The sequence below is a fragment of the Symphalangus syndactylus genome, chromosome 12 (assembly GCF_028878055.3).
Source record: "Symphalangus syndactylus isolate Jambi chromosome 12, NHGRI_mSymSyn1-v2.1_pri, whole genome shotgun sequence".
NCBI classification, from domain to species: Eukaryota; Metazoa; Chordata; class Mammalia; order Primates; family Hylobatidae; genus Symphalangus; species Symphalangus syndactylus.
The window spans coordinates 53,181,334-53,199,637 of NC_072441.2; the positions used below are offsets into that span (position 1 = coordinate 53,181,334).

Below are 18,304 nucleotides of genomic sequence, written 5' to 3' on the forward strand. Positions count from 1 at the left end.
TTTCCCCAATACTTCATTTATACTTGCCAAATTTTTTCTCTTCCCCAAAACTACCTTTGGGAAGGGATTAGGAATGAGTCCCTAATTTAAGTCTTGCATTGTTTAAGCTTTAAATCAGGGCTGAATATTCTCTTAACTATGAATGGTCATTGAACAAGGAAAAACAACAGATACACAAACGTATATGTATCTTGGAATGGGAAGGAATAATGAGGAAAATATAAAAATATAAAAGAAATGGATATAAACAAATTCCTTATAAAGTACGTATCAAGAACTTACACTATACCAGGCATTCTTTTAGGTATCCAGGATTCCTCAACCCCAGCACTATTGACACTTTGGGCTAAATCATTCTTTGTTGTGAGGAAACTGTTCTGTGCATGACAGGACATTTAGCACCATGCCTGGCCTCTACCCACTAGATGTCAGCAGCACCCCTCACCCCTGCCAAGTTATGAGAAGCAAAAATGTCTCCAGACTTTGCCAAATATCCCCAGGGAGCAAAATTGCCTCTGGTTACGAACCACTGTACTAGATACACAAAAATTGCCCTGCCTACTGGTTGCAATTTTTGTTTTATGCTGCTTAAGGACAGTCAGTCCTCGAAAACTCAGTGCATTATCTGGTGTAGAGGTTGTCAAACCTCCTCTTCTCCACTGCTGGGCTACTGCTGACTTCTGACCAAGTGGAGGGGGTTGGGGGGGTTCTGGGAGCATCCAGTTCCTTATTCTCAGTTATGCTTTCTAAGTCTCTCATCATTTCCATTAGCATTCTGATCTTTTAGAAAGCTTTTCTAGAGCAACAAATCTCTAACATTCATCTGATATTTATATTGTCCATAAATATTTGAAGTATCAAATCAACATACAAAAATAAGAAGTCAAGTTCTGCATTGAAGTGGAAATTTTAGGAAATGTTCTACGTCAGTAGGCATCTCCTGTTAGAGGTTTGTGATTCTAAGTAATTAGTACCAAGATGTTTCCTAGTTATCCCTTTCAACTCAGAGTTGGCTGTGACTAAGGGATAAAGAATGGGAGGGAGGTGTTTGTTTATGTTTAGTTTTCACAAACATGTCATGATGTATTGTGAGACCACAGCAACTTATTAATGCAACTTTCATCCAGTGACTTGAAAACCTTCAAAAATATTCATTAACAGATACGCTGATGAGGTTTGCAGGCTTTCAACCTCATAGTCTTACCATATTAGTCTAAAGAGATTCTTGGGATGAATCATATGGCATTACATTACCCATGGCTTTATCTTCAGAGAGAAACAACAACAAACACCAGTGCATTTCAAAATTCCCTAAGATGTCATTGGCCAAGCAGACCAAGAGCTTTGTCTCTATGCCCCAGTAAAAGAAAGGGGCAGAGACAGGAAGAAACTAGCTGAAGTCGTCGGGCTCATGCCTGTAATCCCAGCACTTTGAGAGGCCGAGGCAAGCAGATCACTTGAGGTCAGGAGTTTGAGACCAGCCTGGCCAACGTGGTGAAAGCCCATCTCTACTAAAAATACAAAAATTAGCCGGGCGTTGTGGTGCACTCATGTAGTCCCAGCTACTCAGGAGGCTGAGTCAGGAGAATCTCTTGAACCTGGGAGGCAGAGGTTGCAGTGAGCCGAGATTGTACCACTACACTTCAGCCTGGCCGACAGAGCAAGACTCTGTCTCCAAAAAGAAAGAAAGAAAGAAATGAAAACGCTATGAAGTTGTTAACATTGACCAGATCTCTAAGTGTTGAATTGCTCCAGATTCAGACCTTGGAATTCTTATCTCCTTCACGTTCTAGGAAAACTTATCCACTCCTGTGGTGATAAATACCAACTCTCAAACGTATATCTTCAAACCCAGACTTCTCTGAGCTCCAGTCTTGTATATCCAACTGTCTTCTCCACATCACACTTGATTGTCTCAAATTTAACACATCCCCCACAAATCCCCTTTCTTCTGTCTCCCAGTTTTCTGTTCAGCCAATTGCATTTGCATGTTTCCAATCATTCAGGTCACAAAACAGTGGAATCACCTTGACATCTCCCTTTCTCTTATCCCCTGCATGTAATCATCAACAAATTCTGGCAGCTCTTTCTCTCAAATATTTCTAGAATCCAAGCACTTCTCACCCTTCTACTGGCAACCAACCTGGATTACGCCATCTTCATCTAGATTTTTAGCACAACTGACCTCCATGTTTGCCCCATCCAGTCTATTTTCCACACAGCAGCCAGTGTAACTGTTTACATTTCAAGTCATAGCATGTTTCCTCTCTGTTCAAAATTCCAGTGGCTTCCCCAAAGCTTCTCCATGCACGAGGCCCTGCCTATCTGGCCATCTGCCTCCTCTCTGACTTCATTTCACCTTTCTACTCTCTTGGCTCTTCCTTCGCGCTCTATAGTTACTCTTCCATCTCTCTGGAGCGCACTCCCTTTGAAACCCTCATGTTTCTGGCTCTCACTTCTTCATGTCTCTGCTCAAATGACACTTTATCAGAGAAACTTCCCTCACCACACTATGTGAAATAGTGCCCCCTCCTCAGGCTTTCTCTATATTCTTTATCCTGCTGTTTACAGCCCCTGTCCTGCTTTTCTCATCAAAAATATTTTTTCTTCATAAATAAATGTGTTTGTGTATATATATATATATATATATGTATGCATATACATCTGCAATATATACATATTTGTATTACACATTTATTAATGCAGGGATTGACAAACTATGGCCCAGGACCAAATCTAGCCCTGGCCTGATTTTGTACAGACACAAGCTAAAAATGGTTTTTATATTATTAAAAGGCTGTAAAAGAAAAAGGGGAAAAAAGATGAATAAGCAACAGAAAGCATATGTGGACTGCAAAACCTAAAATATTTAGCCTCTGGCCCCTTATAGAAAAAGGTTGCCAACCCCTGTATTGTCTCCCACTAGAATATAAACTCCTTGAGCTCAGGGACTTTGTTTTGGTTATTGTAAGATCCCCAGCACATAGAAGAGTGCCTGGTTCAAAGTAGATGCTAAGTAAATATTTTTAAAGGAATGAATGAAGACAATGAGTTTGTTTGTTTGCTTGTTTTTGAGACCAGGTCTCACTCTGTTGCCCAGGCTGGAGTGCAATGGTGTGACCGTGGCTTACTGCAAGCTCGACCACTCGGGCTCAAACAATCCTCCCACCTCAGCCTCCCATGTAGCTGAGACCACAGGTGTATGCTCAGCTATTTTTTTTTTTTAATATTTGTAGAGACTGAGGTCTCACTATGTTGTCCAGGCTCATCTCTAACTCCTGGGCTCAAGCAATCTTCCTGCCTCAGCTTCCCAAAGTGCTGGATTATAGGCATGTGCCACTTCTCTCAGCCCAACACTGAGTCTTAGTGAGGTCAGGTGACTTGTCTAAGGTCACACAGGAAGCTGGCAGATGAACCAGGTTTCAAACCCAGGTCCACCTGATTCCACAGCTAGGTCCTGATGTCCAAGAGCTGCTTGCAGCAGTGATTTGAACCCTCTTGTTTTCTACCAAAAGGCCTTCCTTTGTAGACTGTCTCTAACAGGCAAATTAGGTAAGCACCCTGTGGGACAGGGGATGAAAAAAGACAGACATACAGTATGTTGCAGAAAACTTTTAAAAATTATATCATAACATATTTACATCTGATATCGACCATATTCAATGTACTTTCATATACATCACCTCTTAGTGTCACTAAATATCTGTATACGGTAATGACCGTAATCTGTAATTATGCTCATTACACACATTACAAAACAGAGTTTCAGAGAGATTAAGGGAACCGGCTTTCACAAGAAGTGAGTAGCAGAGACAGAATTGAATCCAGATTTATCACTTTTAGTGCAGCTTTCCCCTTTACCAAACTGGACCAACATATATCCCCACAGCTCTGCTGAAGGGTAGAAGTGCTGCCATGGATGTGGAGGAATTTTAATACAATGGCAGTCACAGTTCAGTCACTTCTAAGAAACCAGCGGCTACTCCATTTCACTTAGAGGTCTGCGGCATGCAAGAAAACCTCCTCAGTTATAAACAGCAATCTACCAATGGCCAGAGGCAGCAGCAAAGTAAGAACTTTGAAACTGAAGCAATGAGCAAGAGAGCTGTCAAGCTGACCACATCTTGGGCTTTTATTGGTGTGACAATAGTGCAGCATTTTTGAGCTGCCAGGCCCATGACCATCTTCAAGAAGGAAGCCAAGAAAACTGACAATTCTCTTAGCTGACACGAATATCCACAGCTGTCACCTCCTGGACCAGCTGCTGAATCTAATCAGCCATCCTCTGAGGCAGCTGACTTTAGAGCTTTAGTGTATTTGGCTGAGAAACCATGTGTGTTACGTGGCTGCCAAGGGCCAGCCTTCTGCGTGATTGCCAGTGTCTGTATGTTTTTATAGAGGAGAGGTCACGACGCTGCCCCCTGGAGTTCATTTGAATCTGACACGCAGCTGTATGCTGGCCAAGATACCAGCTCAGAATGCTTGCAACAGTCTAGTTTCAAATGTCTGTCTCTTTGTTGCTGTAAGTTCCTTATGCTGTGTCAGGCCATGTGTGCCCTCCCCCCACCCCCAGAAAATGTAGCCTCTATAAACAGCAGCAGTTGAAGCTACTGTACTAGATTTGGTCCATTTCTGCATCTCTTCACCCTACTCACTATAATACGGCCCAACTTTTAGGAAACTGAAATTAAATCAAAGTGTCATTTTCAATGGTAGAATATGCAAGAATTTTAAGTATTAAATGACTATGATTATTAAATCAGTTTAATAATTATAATGTTTTCTTCAAATAATTTATATGATGACTTGGATATGAAAAACTGATGAACTACATAATAACTACAAATGTACCATTCCTTCGGTACAACTTTAAACTTATGTCTCTGTATTTTAAAAATCTCTTTTATTTGGAAATAACATTAGTAATTGCAATGAAGAAAATGGAGCAAAGGTCAAATGCTTTACCTAATATATTCCTTTGTCAAAAAAAAGAAAACTTGAAAATTGTTCAAAGTCGGGCATTAGGTACCTTCCATGTATTAAGTATCATGCTTGGTGTGATGCTAAGTGTGACATTATGTTCTTAGAAAGTGTCTGGCTACTTACATGCATATTCCAAGGAAAGTTTATATATGGGGAAGACATATTTGAGAACTCTGCATTTGTACTGTGTTAAGCAATAAAAAGTATACCTTTTTGTTGTCAGGCTTGAGAAAGAGATCCAAGATCTTGAAAAAGCTGAACTGCAAATCTCAACGAAGGAAGAGGCCATTTTAAAGAAACTAAAGTCAATTGAGCGGACAACAGAAGACATTATAAGAGTGAGCATTAACCAATTTAAAACTGTAATTCTCTCTCAGAATGAATCCACAAATACTATATAATTTTTCAAAGCATATCCACATTTAGATTCTATTTTTTAAACTGTATTGATCATGGAGAATTCTTTTTTCTTACAGTCTGTGAAAGTGGAAAGAGAAGAAAGAGCAGAAGGTATGTTTTTGAATAACTTATTTTATGTTAAACTAAGTTTTTTTGGTAATTTGAAATTGTTCCCGTTGTAAATATATTCTAAATGTGTTTTGAATTCATATTAATTTTACAGAGTCAATTGAGGACATCTATGCTAATATCCCTGACCTTCCAAAGTCCTACATACCTTCTAGGTTAAGGAAGGAAATAAACGAAGAAAAAGAAGATGATGAACAAAATAGGAAAGGTATATGAGAAATCTGTGTTGAAGGGCATGTTCTTAATTTCAGATTTTACAGTGTCAAATATTCACAACTTGCTATGACATATTATTCTTCTAGGTTAAGCAATGGTTCATTTTACAAAGTTCTGTGAGGTATGTGAGTCACTGCATAGGTGAGGATAATGAGGGTATAATAAGAGCATTTATTCCATGCATTTTATTCCCTAACAAACCAGACAGGGAGAAGGAAGATAAGGACCCGAAGGAGACAAGCTCTTAAAAGCAGATTCACTGGTCAAAAATATTTTTCCTATAGAAAATGTTTCTCCTATTTCATCCAATAGACCTTCTTTGGGGGTTACAAAGATCTTTTTTGAAAACGAAAATATTCCTTTGGGAAGTTTAGGCATTATTTACTTCCATGGGAGATTGAGTTACATAAATCTGATGCTTCAGAGCTTCTTGAAAAATGAAGGTTTGCATTAGAGCAGAGAGGGAACCTTTGAATTTTAGAGTGGAAGGAAAAGCTACTCTTTATTTGCAGATGGCCGTCATTTATTCATTCGACAAATATTTAGAGAATAGCTACTATGTGCCAGGTTCAGTTAGGCATATAGTAGGTATTCACTAAATACATCATGGTAGGGAGTGCAATACAGAGAATAAAGCAGAGAAGCTGGACAGGGAGAGTGTAGATGAGGGGTGTTGCAGTTTTTCTTGGGTAATCAAGGAAGGCCAAGAACCACCAGGCTATAGAGGAGGTAAGAAATACAAAATGGGTTCAGAAAGAAAGGTGGGAGGACACAACGAAAGCAAGCTGTAATTTTGCACAGAATTCTATTCTCTTTACCTTTCCTATTGAAATTCCAACCATAGGGATCTTACCTGGGTCATGAAGCAAATCTCAGCTTCCCCAGTTCTCTCCAGTCCATTTGTCTCAGTGCAGCTGATATTGCTCTATTTTTTAGCCCTTCCTCTACTTGAAAACGGGAGTGACAATGAAAAGAAACATAACGCAGAAAGAGAAGTGTGTGACTGTAGCCTTCTCCCTCCCGTTTCCATCCCAGTTCTACATTTAAACAGCCTCTCCATTGTGAAAACTTTAGAACACACCTCTATAATTTCACCAGGCTGCTGGCCTGTACAACAAGGATGTAACTTCATAAAATATACTGTACTAGGCACTTTGCCCAATGTGAGGCACAGTGCAACATATTCTTCTTGACTAAAGAAGAGATTGATTCTGCCCATTGAGAAATGCAAAAGAAAGTATAACCATCTTGCTGAATTTATTAATAGGAAAGAGGATATCTTTTGGTTCCCCATTGAAATTATTTCCCATTTGGAACCATCAGCTTATCTTCTCTAATCAACTTCTCTTCTTCAACCCTTCCCGTTTTTCAGTAATAATTCCATACACCATTACATAAAAACCCATGTTATTCCAGTTGGTCATTATATCATTAATGAGTAAAATCAGAAATTTAAAAAATAGACAACATCTCACATAAAAGAACATGAAGGGTATACTTAATATAAAAATAAACACTGTGAAAGCAGGTTAGTTTACAAAAGAAAAGTTAACTAAATCAAAGATCAAACTTGTTTCTTAACAGCTTTATATGCCATGGAAATTAAAGTTGAAAAAGACTTGAAGACCGGAGAAAGTACAGTTCTGTCTTCAATACCTCTGCCATCAGATGACTTTAAAGGTACAGGAATAAAAGTTTATGACGATGGGCAAAAGTCAGTATATGCAGTAAGTTCTAATCACAGTGCAGCATACAATGGCACCGACGGCCTGGCACCAGTTGAAGTAGAGGAACTTCTAAGACAAGCCTCAGAGAGAAACTCTAAATCCCCAACAGAGTATCATGAGCCTGTATATGCCAATCCCTTTTACAGGCCTACAACCCCACAGAGAGAAACGGTGACCCCTGGACCAAACTTTCAAGAAAGGATAAAGATCAAAACTAATGGACTGGGTATTGATGTAAACGAATCCATACACAATATGGACAATGGTCTTTCAGAGGAAAGGGGAAACAACTTCAATCACATCAGTCCCATTCGTCCAGTGCCTCATCCCCGATCAGTGATTCAACAAGCAGAAGAGACGCTTCACACCCCGCAAAAGAGGCTAATGACTCCTTGGGAAGAATCGAATATCATGCAGGACAAAGATGCACCCTCTCCAAAGCCAAGGCTGAGCCCCAGAGAGACAGTATTTGGGAAATCGGAACACCAGAATTCTTCACCCACTTGTCAGGAGGACGAGGAAGATGTCAGATATAATATCGTTCATTCCCTGCCTCCTGACATAAATGATACAGAACCGGTGACGATGATTTTCATGGGGTATCAGCATGCAGAAGACAGTGAAGAAGATAAGTTTCTGACAGGATATGATGGGATCATCCACGCTGAGCTGGTTGTGATTGATGATGAGGAGGAGGAGGATGAAGGAGAAGCGGAGAAACCGTCCTACCACCCCATAGCTCCCCATAGTCAGGTGTACCAGCCAGCCAGACCAACACCACTTCCTAGAAAAAGATCAGAAGCTAGTCCTCATGAGAACACAAATCATAAATCTCCCCACAAAAATTCCATATCTCTGAAAGAGCAAGAAGAAAGCTTAGGCAGGCCTGTCCACCATTCCCCATTTGATGTTCAGACAACTGGAGATGGGACTGAGGATCCATCCTTAACAGGTAATAAAAATGACAAGGCATGCCACTGCTGTTCAGTCATGTGACCAGCTTCTCTTGTGCTAATGCAGTCTTGCCTTCAGGCTTCTCTGACCACCTCATAAACTAATACGCACTGAGATTTTTTTATTAATGCTGATAGGGATTATTATCACCACAGGAAAGTGATTCAGTCACTTCAAAAGATAAAGAAAGTAAAAATAAATCATTGCCTTATTTGATATTGTATTGAGAAACTTTAATAACTTGAATTTCATCTTCTATCATGGTATGGTGCTGCTTGTGAGTGTATTTGGGTCACTAATATGTTGGATCATCAATAACATATCTTTTTCCACTAGAATCTGATGACTACTTAATTTGTGCCCCACTGTGATTTAAACTTCTTATATAAGTTAACAAATTGCCTTAATTTTGCAAGAAAGTACAAGAAACAAATTTTATTTTCAGAGTATTTTATTACCTTGCTGTATCTTATTTCTCTATATGTCTATAGTTTCATTAATTTTATTTTCCTAATTTTTCTACATTTTAAAATAGAATATTAGTTTATTTTATGTTTTCTATAAGCTTTAACTTTGCATAGTGTTCCCCAACTTAGCATATTTATCTTTTCTATTTTCTACATATTTGCATTTCTCATTCTTTGTAAAATTTTTATAGCTTTATAGCTAACCAGCTATTTTAGCATTGAGTGGAAAATAACTTTAACACTTTTTTTCTACAAAAGTGATAGCTTCTCAATTTAGATTCCTTGTTATCACTTAAATATTATATTCTAGTTATCATTTATAAAGAATAAATAAGAACCTGACAAAATCAGTTATAATAGCTGTACTTACCTTGGCTAAAGCTGTAAATCAAATTACCCTGACATACAATTTCTGTATGTTTGCTGATAGTAATTTCAAATGTCTCTAATGGAAGGATTCTCATTAAAAAGCAATAAATATTAAGTACTGGCTAACTTCACAAGTCAAACTTGATAATTCTATGAAAGTGTGGTAATACCTGCACAATTACCTACACAATTCAATAACGTTTCTTCCTCTACAACCCATAAGCCCAATATTAGGTAGCTAATAATACAGTAAAATGAACCTTCTCCCATTATTTTAAGTAGTTAAAGTAGGTATCCCAATGACAAATTTAATTACCTGAAGAATTTCTAAGCTTTTGGAAAGTATACATGTATATAACTTCCTCAATCAGAGTTGAGTGATATGTCCCACAATAGAAAGTTGCAGATACTAAGTTTCTTTCCATCTTAAGAAAGAGCTTTGTTCACTGATCAAACTTTGCCATCTTAAACTCATTTTAAAAACAAAAAAACACGGAAGACTTAGAAATGTCTTAGATATGGTCAATAGCACAAAAGACTTACATACGGTCAATAGCATAAAAGACTTAGATCTGGTCAATAGCATAAAAGACTTAGATATGGTCAATAGCAGTGACATTATCCACTATAAAACCTCCCTTTTCTGAACTTGGATATTAGCCAGCTCCCCCTGAACACCCTTATTTCTTCTCCTCTAACCTTGTCAACACATTTACCCCATGGAAAATGACAGGAAGTGACTAACATTTCCAGACAACACTGATCATGCCCCTGAACTAAAATAATGAAAACAGGAAAACCTATTCCAGACAAAGTAACAATACAGAGTTCTGTATTATCAATCAAAGTATCTTATAAACAGAATACTCCAAATTCCTTGCCTTCCACCATGATATTGTTTTACATTGCTGTTTTCCAGTTCAGCCTACAGACTACAGAGCTGAGTGTATTTTTTAAGTAGGTTTTAAAAATAAGTAAGTCACAGTGTCATATGCCCTCACATGCCATCCATATACAAAGAATACATAACCGCCTATGTACTTCCATTTCACAAACACCAAGTGGGTTGAGCTTCTCCCCATAACTCCCCAAAAAATGCTTATGATGCTTGAAAATTCACCATTTAGGTCAATTCCTTTATTTATGGTATAAATCCCCTATTTAATATAAATAGTCCTGGTAGGCATAATAGTTAAGAATTGTTAGTCTCTTTTCCCTTGGTATAAATATGGTTATCAACGCCTTATCTAAGAGCAATTTTAATTTGGAAAACAGCATGAAGAAGAAAGAAATGGAAAAAGGTGGACCCTGGAGATTCAAAAGACAAGATTTTTTTAGTCAAAATTTTGAACAGAGTAAGACATGACAGAAAAATTCAGGCAACATTATGTCCATCTGCTTAATGTAAATATAACACGTTCATAGGATAAAGCTCAATGCCAGACACTTCCACCATTGCATGGCCCCAGGCAGCTTTGCGTGGGAGCTCACTGCTACCCCTACCAATCAGGGGGTAGTAGTTGGCTTTCTTTGGTAGTCCTCACCAACCTATTCTTGTACTTCCAGCTCTATTCTGTCCTCTTAGAGATGTCAGTGGCATTCCAGGATGAAGTGGTGGGGACCTCAGCTCTGGGAGTTCACATGCTACTGGTGCTGATTGCCAATCTGCAACAGCCATTAGAGTCCAAGGGATAATGAGAGTAAGGAGACCTCTATCAAGTTCAGCCAGCTGAAACCATGCATCTAAAATGCTATGGGAAGAAGAGGCAGGGATCAGAGGAGCAGAAAATAGAAGTAAAAAAGAGAGCTGATGGCCCAGGGTTTTTAGCTGCTAAACCAAGCCTTCTATTGCCAACATGCTCTGGCCCCATGCATTTACTGGAACTCTCACTATCTACTTGCCATAGGCTTGAAAAAAGGAAAGAAAGGAAAGCAGACTCTAGCAAACTTCTCTGAATGTCCACAGCACACAGAATGTGCCTGATTTATGGAATCTTACGGTGAGGAGTGACTGTAAGAAAAAGCAATTTGCCCGTGACTTAAAAGAGACTCTTAAAAAACCCCTCACTCCTACTCTGTTTTGTTGGTAGGGGCAAGATTGAGGTCCATAAAATCCAACAGTATAAACTTCATAAAGCCTTGCCTTCTGCCTTCTGTTCACCTTCTGCTATGTAACTACAGCCTCTCCCAGCAATCGAGACCTGCCTGCTACAGAGCACATTCTCTCAGCTCGTCCTAAATTCTAGGGAATACTCTTGGCCCTGCCACTAGAAATGATCATCCCTCTTAAAGTTTCAAGGGAAATAATGCTCTTTAGCTTCATTGAAATTAAAATATTTCATGTAAGTGGAGTGACAATTAAAATATTCATGGTCTTGTTACAGAATTAGATCCCATCCCTTCTCATATTTGTGCAAAAAGGTTTCTTAGGTATGGGGTCATTTCCATTGTCAAAAGGTAACCAATATATGGCATAGAAATGAGAAAAAGTGTCTTCCATTTTACTTTCCGTTAGACAAAATTGTGCAATCAGTTACATAGCTTGTTCTTGGGCCATATTACATGTGAATGTAATATCAGATTATTAACATAATCTTTAGATCAGTGCCTTGAAAGCATCTCTCAACTTTTGGAACATGACTAAGGCAGCTCTTCACTGAAATCCTAAATAATAAGAATAGAATACCAGAATACTCATCCAGAATACCAGAAACGTGTTATACATTCTAAATCTACATTTTAAAAAATGCTTTCTATATTCAATATATTATTAGCAGAAGAATATATCCAAAAAGATATATATTTGCCATTTTAAAACATACTTATATCTTGACAAAGACATTTTATAATCACTCCAACTTTTAATAACTTGTTCCTGTTGTTTCATTCATAAAGAAATTTGTTTTTGTTATTGTATATCCAAAGGCCAGAGCTCCTTTGGGAAAGGAAGTTAAATGAGCTGAAAGCAAACACGATCATGAAATAGAGTTTAAGTGTAAACACCATTTTATTTTGGCAGTACATAGCTCAGAAATGTACGTAAAACACAGTCATCAACCTATAGGAATCTGTATGTATGGCTAATAGGGAAACTGTGCACTAATCCTGTATTTGTTCCACTTGTACTGTTTGCTTTACTAATTTTTCTAATCTTTATAGAAATAGGTTCCTTCTAGTTCTGAACCTGCTTCTGCCCTAAGTTAACCATAGCTTATTATTTCTACTATCTTTTTGTGCTACTAAATCAATGCTCACATTGTTGGATAAAACCATCTGAGGTATGTTCTAAACTTTCCTGCATTCTATGAATGGCCATTTAGAGTAAAAATTGAGGATTTTTTTTATAACTCTGTTTTTTTTTTTTCTTTAATTTGCAGCTTTAAGGATGAGAATGGCAAAGCTGGGAAAAAAGGTGATCTAAGAGTTGTACCACCTACATAAACATCCTTTGGAGAAGAAATGAAGAAGAATTTGCAAATTTCTCTTCTGGATATTTTGTTTATTTTTTCTGAAGTCCAAAAAATTATCATTACAGTGTACCATATTAAGCCATGTGAATAACTAGTAGTTATTATTTGTGAAAAATTCCCAAAAAGCTGGAGAAAACAAATGTGTAACTTTTCCAGTTACTTGACATGATTCAGTGGGGGAAAACCAGCATTTTTTATTCTATTGATACCAAAGCATTTCTAATAAGAGCCTGTTAAATTTAAGAATAAAGTTATTTAAAATATTCTGAGTATAGTATATTAACTGGCATTGTAATTTTGATGATACAAAGATTGAAAGATCATAGGAAAGCATTGCACTTCATCACAGAAATATTCACCTCTGACAAATAAATATGTCATCCTGAATTAAGAATGCCTTAATAAAAGTACATCCTCCTGCTAAGTATCACTTCAGTTGGTTTGGTAGAGACTTCAAACCCTTGCATATATTCAGAAGGTGCATCCCGTAATGATCCTGAGATTTGGGGACTGAGTTTGGATTGTCCGGCCAGTGCACAGATGATAACTGGCACGTTCATTCTTCTTAAATTATCATCCTTTCTTTCACGCAGTTCAATGTGAACCCTGTGGCGCAATGACTGATTATGACCTCAGGGTGTTGGATAAAGGATGTCCTATACCCTCAAAGAGCACAGATCTGGTCTAATATTTCACTGATTCCTGTGAACAAGTTAGACAGGAGTGGCCAATCTTTTGGCCTCCCTGAGCCACATTGGAAGAAGAATTGTCTGGGCCACACATAAAATATACTAACACTAACAATAGCTGATGATCTAAGAAAAATGCAAAATAAATCTCATACTGTTTTAATAAAGTTTATGAATTTGTGTTGGGATGCATTCGAAGCCATCCTGGGCCACATGCGGCCCGCGGGCGGCAGGTTGGGCAAGCTTGAGTTAGAATCTTAATATTAAAACTAATAAGAATGTTTACAGCATATTACTTCTAAGTATTCTTGCCAAGATATTCAATCCTAATTTGAAGCGGAGTACTCCCATGACAATAAATTCTTTCCTACCCTGCCTTATTTTACGTCCCTCCTTCCAACCCCCTTGAGATCCACGCCTACACACCTTCCCCTGAATCATGCCAGTATATATTATCCAGCTCGTCCAAGTCTTTCAATGAAAGTCTGTTTCCTCCCAGGACAGAAACTGAATTTCCCTGCTGGGACTATGTATGATCAGACTTTATCTTAATTATTGGTCTGAAGGTAATGAGAGGTCAGAGAAGCAGATGATTCTGAGGAGGACATGCATTAACCTGCAAAGCCTGCTTTCTGGCTGAGTAGTTTTGCCAGGGGCAGCTGTTCTCTAGCGGGAGAGAACTACTTCTGGTGGCCTGAAGTGTTCTGGGGAACCTGGAGGTTGAAATTTTTGAAGTAAATTACTTTCAACAAATACCCCTATTCCAGGTCCAGGGATTCCTTCCCTTTCATGGCTCTAAGTTTAGCATAAGTGACCTCTCAAACCTGCACATTCCTTTGTTGCCCTGCCACCCTTAGGATCGAAGCATGGGTTTTATTTTCACACAGTTTGCCTTCTGTCTACAGCAGACATAGTTCTCTTTAAACATTGCCATGATGCCTGCCTGGCTTTCTGGAATGCCCCGAAATAGTTGGCTGGTCTGAGCCTAATTCTTTTTCTTCAAAGCTTCTAAGGCAGTTATCAAAAAGCAGCCAACTTCACAGCACATGTCAGTACATGACAATATTTTGCCCCATATTAGTCAAGTGCAGAGCTACTTTATAACCTACCTCTTCCCTTTTCACCTGTACCTCATCTCAATCCAGTATAAGGAAGAGTCTTAGTAACTATAATAGTACAGAGACAAGATACTGCCTTCTGTTCACCTTCTGCTATGTAACTACAGCCTTTCCAGCAATCGAGACCTACTTAGCAGGTATTTTGTACCTGAGTACAAACCATGAGTTATAATCAAACACAATTTGCTGCTCATATTGGTCCAGGTTTGGCTATTGAAAGCTCATTCATTTGGCTCCTGTGCCCCTTTGACTTATCCATATAAGTGATTTTGCTTTGTTTTTTCCTTACTTTCTGGCATTACGAGATTCCCCAGTCTCAGCTTCTTAGTAACTATAATAGTACAGACAGCCAAAGGTTGTTACCATTAACTTATCACACAGTCCTCATTGCCCTCTGACCAGTGAGTGGACAGTCCAGTTCCAGAGTCCCATTCAGAGCATCTGCTGTGTAGAGCCACTCTTGGTTCCAACAAGAAGTACAGCCTGAAATTAGGACTTGGGTACAGTAGTTTGAGAAGCAATCCCATGAGCAGGAAGAAAAGCACAGGAAAGAATGGTAAATATAATGGTATGTAATAGAAGCCAATGCTTTAGGCACCAGAGACTGAATTTTACTATAATCTCAAAAAGAGTGTACAGAAAGCAGCTAACATTGTCTGTCTGAAGGAAAGGACTTTAGGGCATTTATCCACCAGCTCAGGTCCCTCACTGAATGAGGGAGCATAAATTCCCCCACACTTCTGGATTGCACTTGCATGAGAGTCATACAGGTTCCCTTAGTGCCCAGAGTGAAAAGAAGAAAGAAGCACAGAACATGCCTCTAGAAGGATAGTAAGTCTGAGCTCACTCGGAACTGTCCACTGCAGTTACGGTGTTGCAAAAATGGACCATGGGGAAATGACACAGGCACCAACAGTGTCTGCCACACTAGCTGTATAACCCTGGGCAACAAACAACTTACCTGAGCCTGTATCCTTATCTGTAAAATGAGGTACATGTCATATGTCTAACACAGTCATTTGAGGACTCAATTTGTCAGTGAATTAAAAGAACCAGGTGTCCTGCCCATCATCAAGTCTGGCTGAGGTGTCACACATGAAGGTAGACACCATACACCCTCATCGTTTCATATCTTGATGTTTTGTATGTTTAGTGCTCATTTTAGGTCAATGGGGCATTTCAAGTTAAGTGGAACAGAAGTAAGTAAAGGAAAAGTTTGGGGAAGGGTAAGTGAAATAAAACTTCAGGGTATTTTTTTCCCAGAGACATTCAGTTGGTCCAGCTCTATTTGTTGAAACACTATTATTTTTCACATTGAATTACCTGGACACCTTTGTTAATTAGTTGGTCTTAGAAGTGAAAGTCTACATATGGATTCTCTGTTCTATTCCATTCATCTGCATATCTCTCATGAATACTGCACACTTTATTTATAGTGGTTAATATTTTAGTTTTATAATAAATATTGGAATCAAGTCAGGTTAGGTCCTCCAATCTTATCTTGTTTTTTTTTTAATACACTTTAAAAACAGTTTTAGATTAACAGAAAAATTGAGAAGACAGCACAAAATTACCACATACCCTGTACCCAGATTTTCCTATTTTAACTTCTTACATTAGCGTTGTACATCTGTTACAATTAATAAACCAGTAGTGATACACTATTATTAACTAAAGCCTCAAACTTTATTCAGATTCCCTTAGTCTAGCTAATGTCCTTTTTCTATTCCAAAATGCCAAAGAGAAAACTATGGTACTTTTAGTTGTCATGTCTCCTTTCGCTCTGCTTGGCTGTGACTCTTTTTCAGACTTTCCTTGTATTTGGATGACCTTGACAGTTCTGAAAATTACTGAGTTAAGTATTTTGTACCAGGGTACAAACCATGGGTTATAATCCAACACAATTTGCTGCTCAAATTGGCCCAGCTTTGGCTGTTGAAAGCTCATTCAGTTGGCTCCTGTGCCCCTTTGACATATCCTTGTGATTTTGCTTTGTTTTTTCCTTACTTTCTGGCACTACAAGATGACCTAGTCTCATCCTATGTATTTCTTACCCCAGTTCTAGAATCAGCAATATATCCAAGAGTTTCTGTTGCTTTTATTGGAGAATGGTATAGAAAACAAAATCTGGGCACTAGGCAGGCTCATTGCTACTTTGTCTTTTTAAATATTGTCTTGACCATTTAAGGTTCTTTGTCTTTCCATGTGAATTTTAGAATCAGTCTGTAAACCCCTTCAAATGACGCTGCTAAGCTTTTGATTGGAATTAAATTTATAGATCAATTTGGAGAGTATTTTCATTCTAATATTGTTTGTTAATCCATGACCCCAAGAAACCAAATTGCAAGAAAACAAAAGGCAAGATGCCTTCTTTGTGCAGACGTGCAGAGAAGAACCTAAGAAGAAAAACCCACTGGTCCCTGTCAATTTTGCAGAATTTTCCAAGAAGTGCTCTTAAAGGTGGAAGACAATGTCTGGGAAACAGAAGTCTAAATTTGATGAAATGGCAAAGGCGGATAATTATGCTATGATCGGGAAATGAAGGATTACGTACCAGCTAAGGGAGGCAAGAAGAAGGATCCTAATGCCCACAAAAGAACACCATCTGGATTCCTCCTGTTCTGTTCAGAATTCTGCCCAAGATCAAATTCACAAAGCCTGACATCTCTATTGGAGATGTGGCAAAAAAGCTGGATGAGATGTGGAATAACTTAAATGACAGTGAAAAGGAGCCTTACCTCACTGTATTATTGAAGAAAAACCTGAGACTGGGTAATTTATAAAGGAAGGAGGTTTAATTGACTCACGGTTCCGCGTTGCTGGGGAGGCCTCAGGAAACTTACAATCATGGCAGAAGGCAAGGAAAAACAAGCACCTTCTTCACAGGGTGTCAAGATGGAGTGAGCGCCAAAAGGGGAAATGCCAGACACCTGTAAAACCATCAGATCTCGTGAGAACTCACTATCACAAGAACAGCAACAGCCCCCATGATCCAATTGCCTCCACCTGCTCCCACCCTTGACAGGTGGGGATTATTGGGATTACAATTCCAGGTGAGATTGGTTTGATCACCAAGGCAGCAAAGCTGAAGGAGAAGTATGAGAAGAATGTTGCTGACTATAAACCTGGAAAGTTTGATGGTGCAAAGTATCCTGCTAAAGTTGCCTGAAAAAAGGTGGAAGAGGAAGATGACAGCACAAGACTCCGTCTCAAAAAAAAAAAAAAAAAAAAAAAAGACGAGGAGGAAGTAGAGGAGGAGGATGAATTAAAAAACCGTTCATCTGTTTTAAAAATGCTTTTCTATAATGACTTTGTTTCCTACAACTCCGATAAGTTCAATTAATTTTAGCTTTCTTTTATATATTCCTTAGGATTTTCTACTTAATGATCAGTTTGTCTGCAAATAAAAACAACTTTACTTCTTCCCTAATCTTATGACTTTTATTTCACCGCTTTATTGCACTAAGGCTTTCAGTACAATGTTACATATAAATGCAGAGAGCAGGCATTCTTTGCCTTGTTCTGATTTTTCAGAGGGGAAGTATTATCTTTCACCATTGAATATAATTTTGGCTGTAGATTTTTCCTGGATGCTATTTATTACATTGAGGAAGTTTCCACTCCTAGTTTGCTAAGTTTTTACTATGAATGTGTCTTGAATTTTGTCAAATGCTTTCTCTGCATTTACTGAGATCATCAAATGGGTTTTCTCCTTTTTTATCTAATCTGGTGAATTTCATTAACAAATTTTTCAGATGTTATGCCAACAGCGCATTCTTTGCA

The 18,304-nt window shown here is 38.4% G+C and overlaps 1 protein-coding gene and 1 pseudogene across 1 annotated transcript in view; both read left to right on the top strand.

Annotated features, from left to right (window-relative positions):
• The window catches only part of PALMD (palmdelphin), a 47,349-nt gene extending 34,366 nt beyond the window's left edge, over positions 1-12,983 (top strand). The window contains exons 4-8 of the mRNA XM_063624353.1: positions 5,207-5,321; positions 5,460-5,493; positions 5,606-5,719; positions 7,312-8,406; positions 12,622-12,983. Of these exons, the coding sequence (XP_063480423.1) occupies positions 5,207-5,321; positions 5,460-5,493; positions 5,606-5,719; positions 7,312-8,406; positions 12,622-12,665 (1,402 nt within the window). The 3' untranslated portion in view covers positions 12,666-12,983. The remainder of the gene's footprint in view (positions 1-5,206; positions 5,322-5,459; positions 5,494-5,605; positions 5,720-7,311; positions 8,407-12,621) is intronic.
• A 3,421-nt stretch (positions 12,984-16,404) lies between these two features.
• LOC134734825 (high mobility group protein B3-like) lies at positions 16,405-17,951 on the top strand (annotated as a pseudogene).
• The last annotated feature ends 353 nt before the right edge of the window (positions 17,952-18,304 follow it).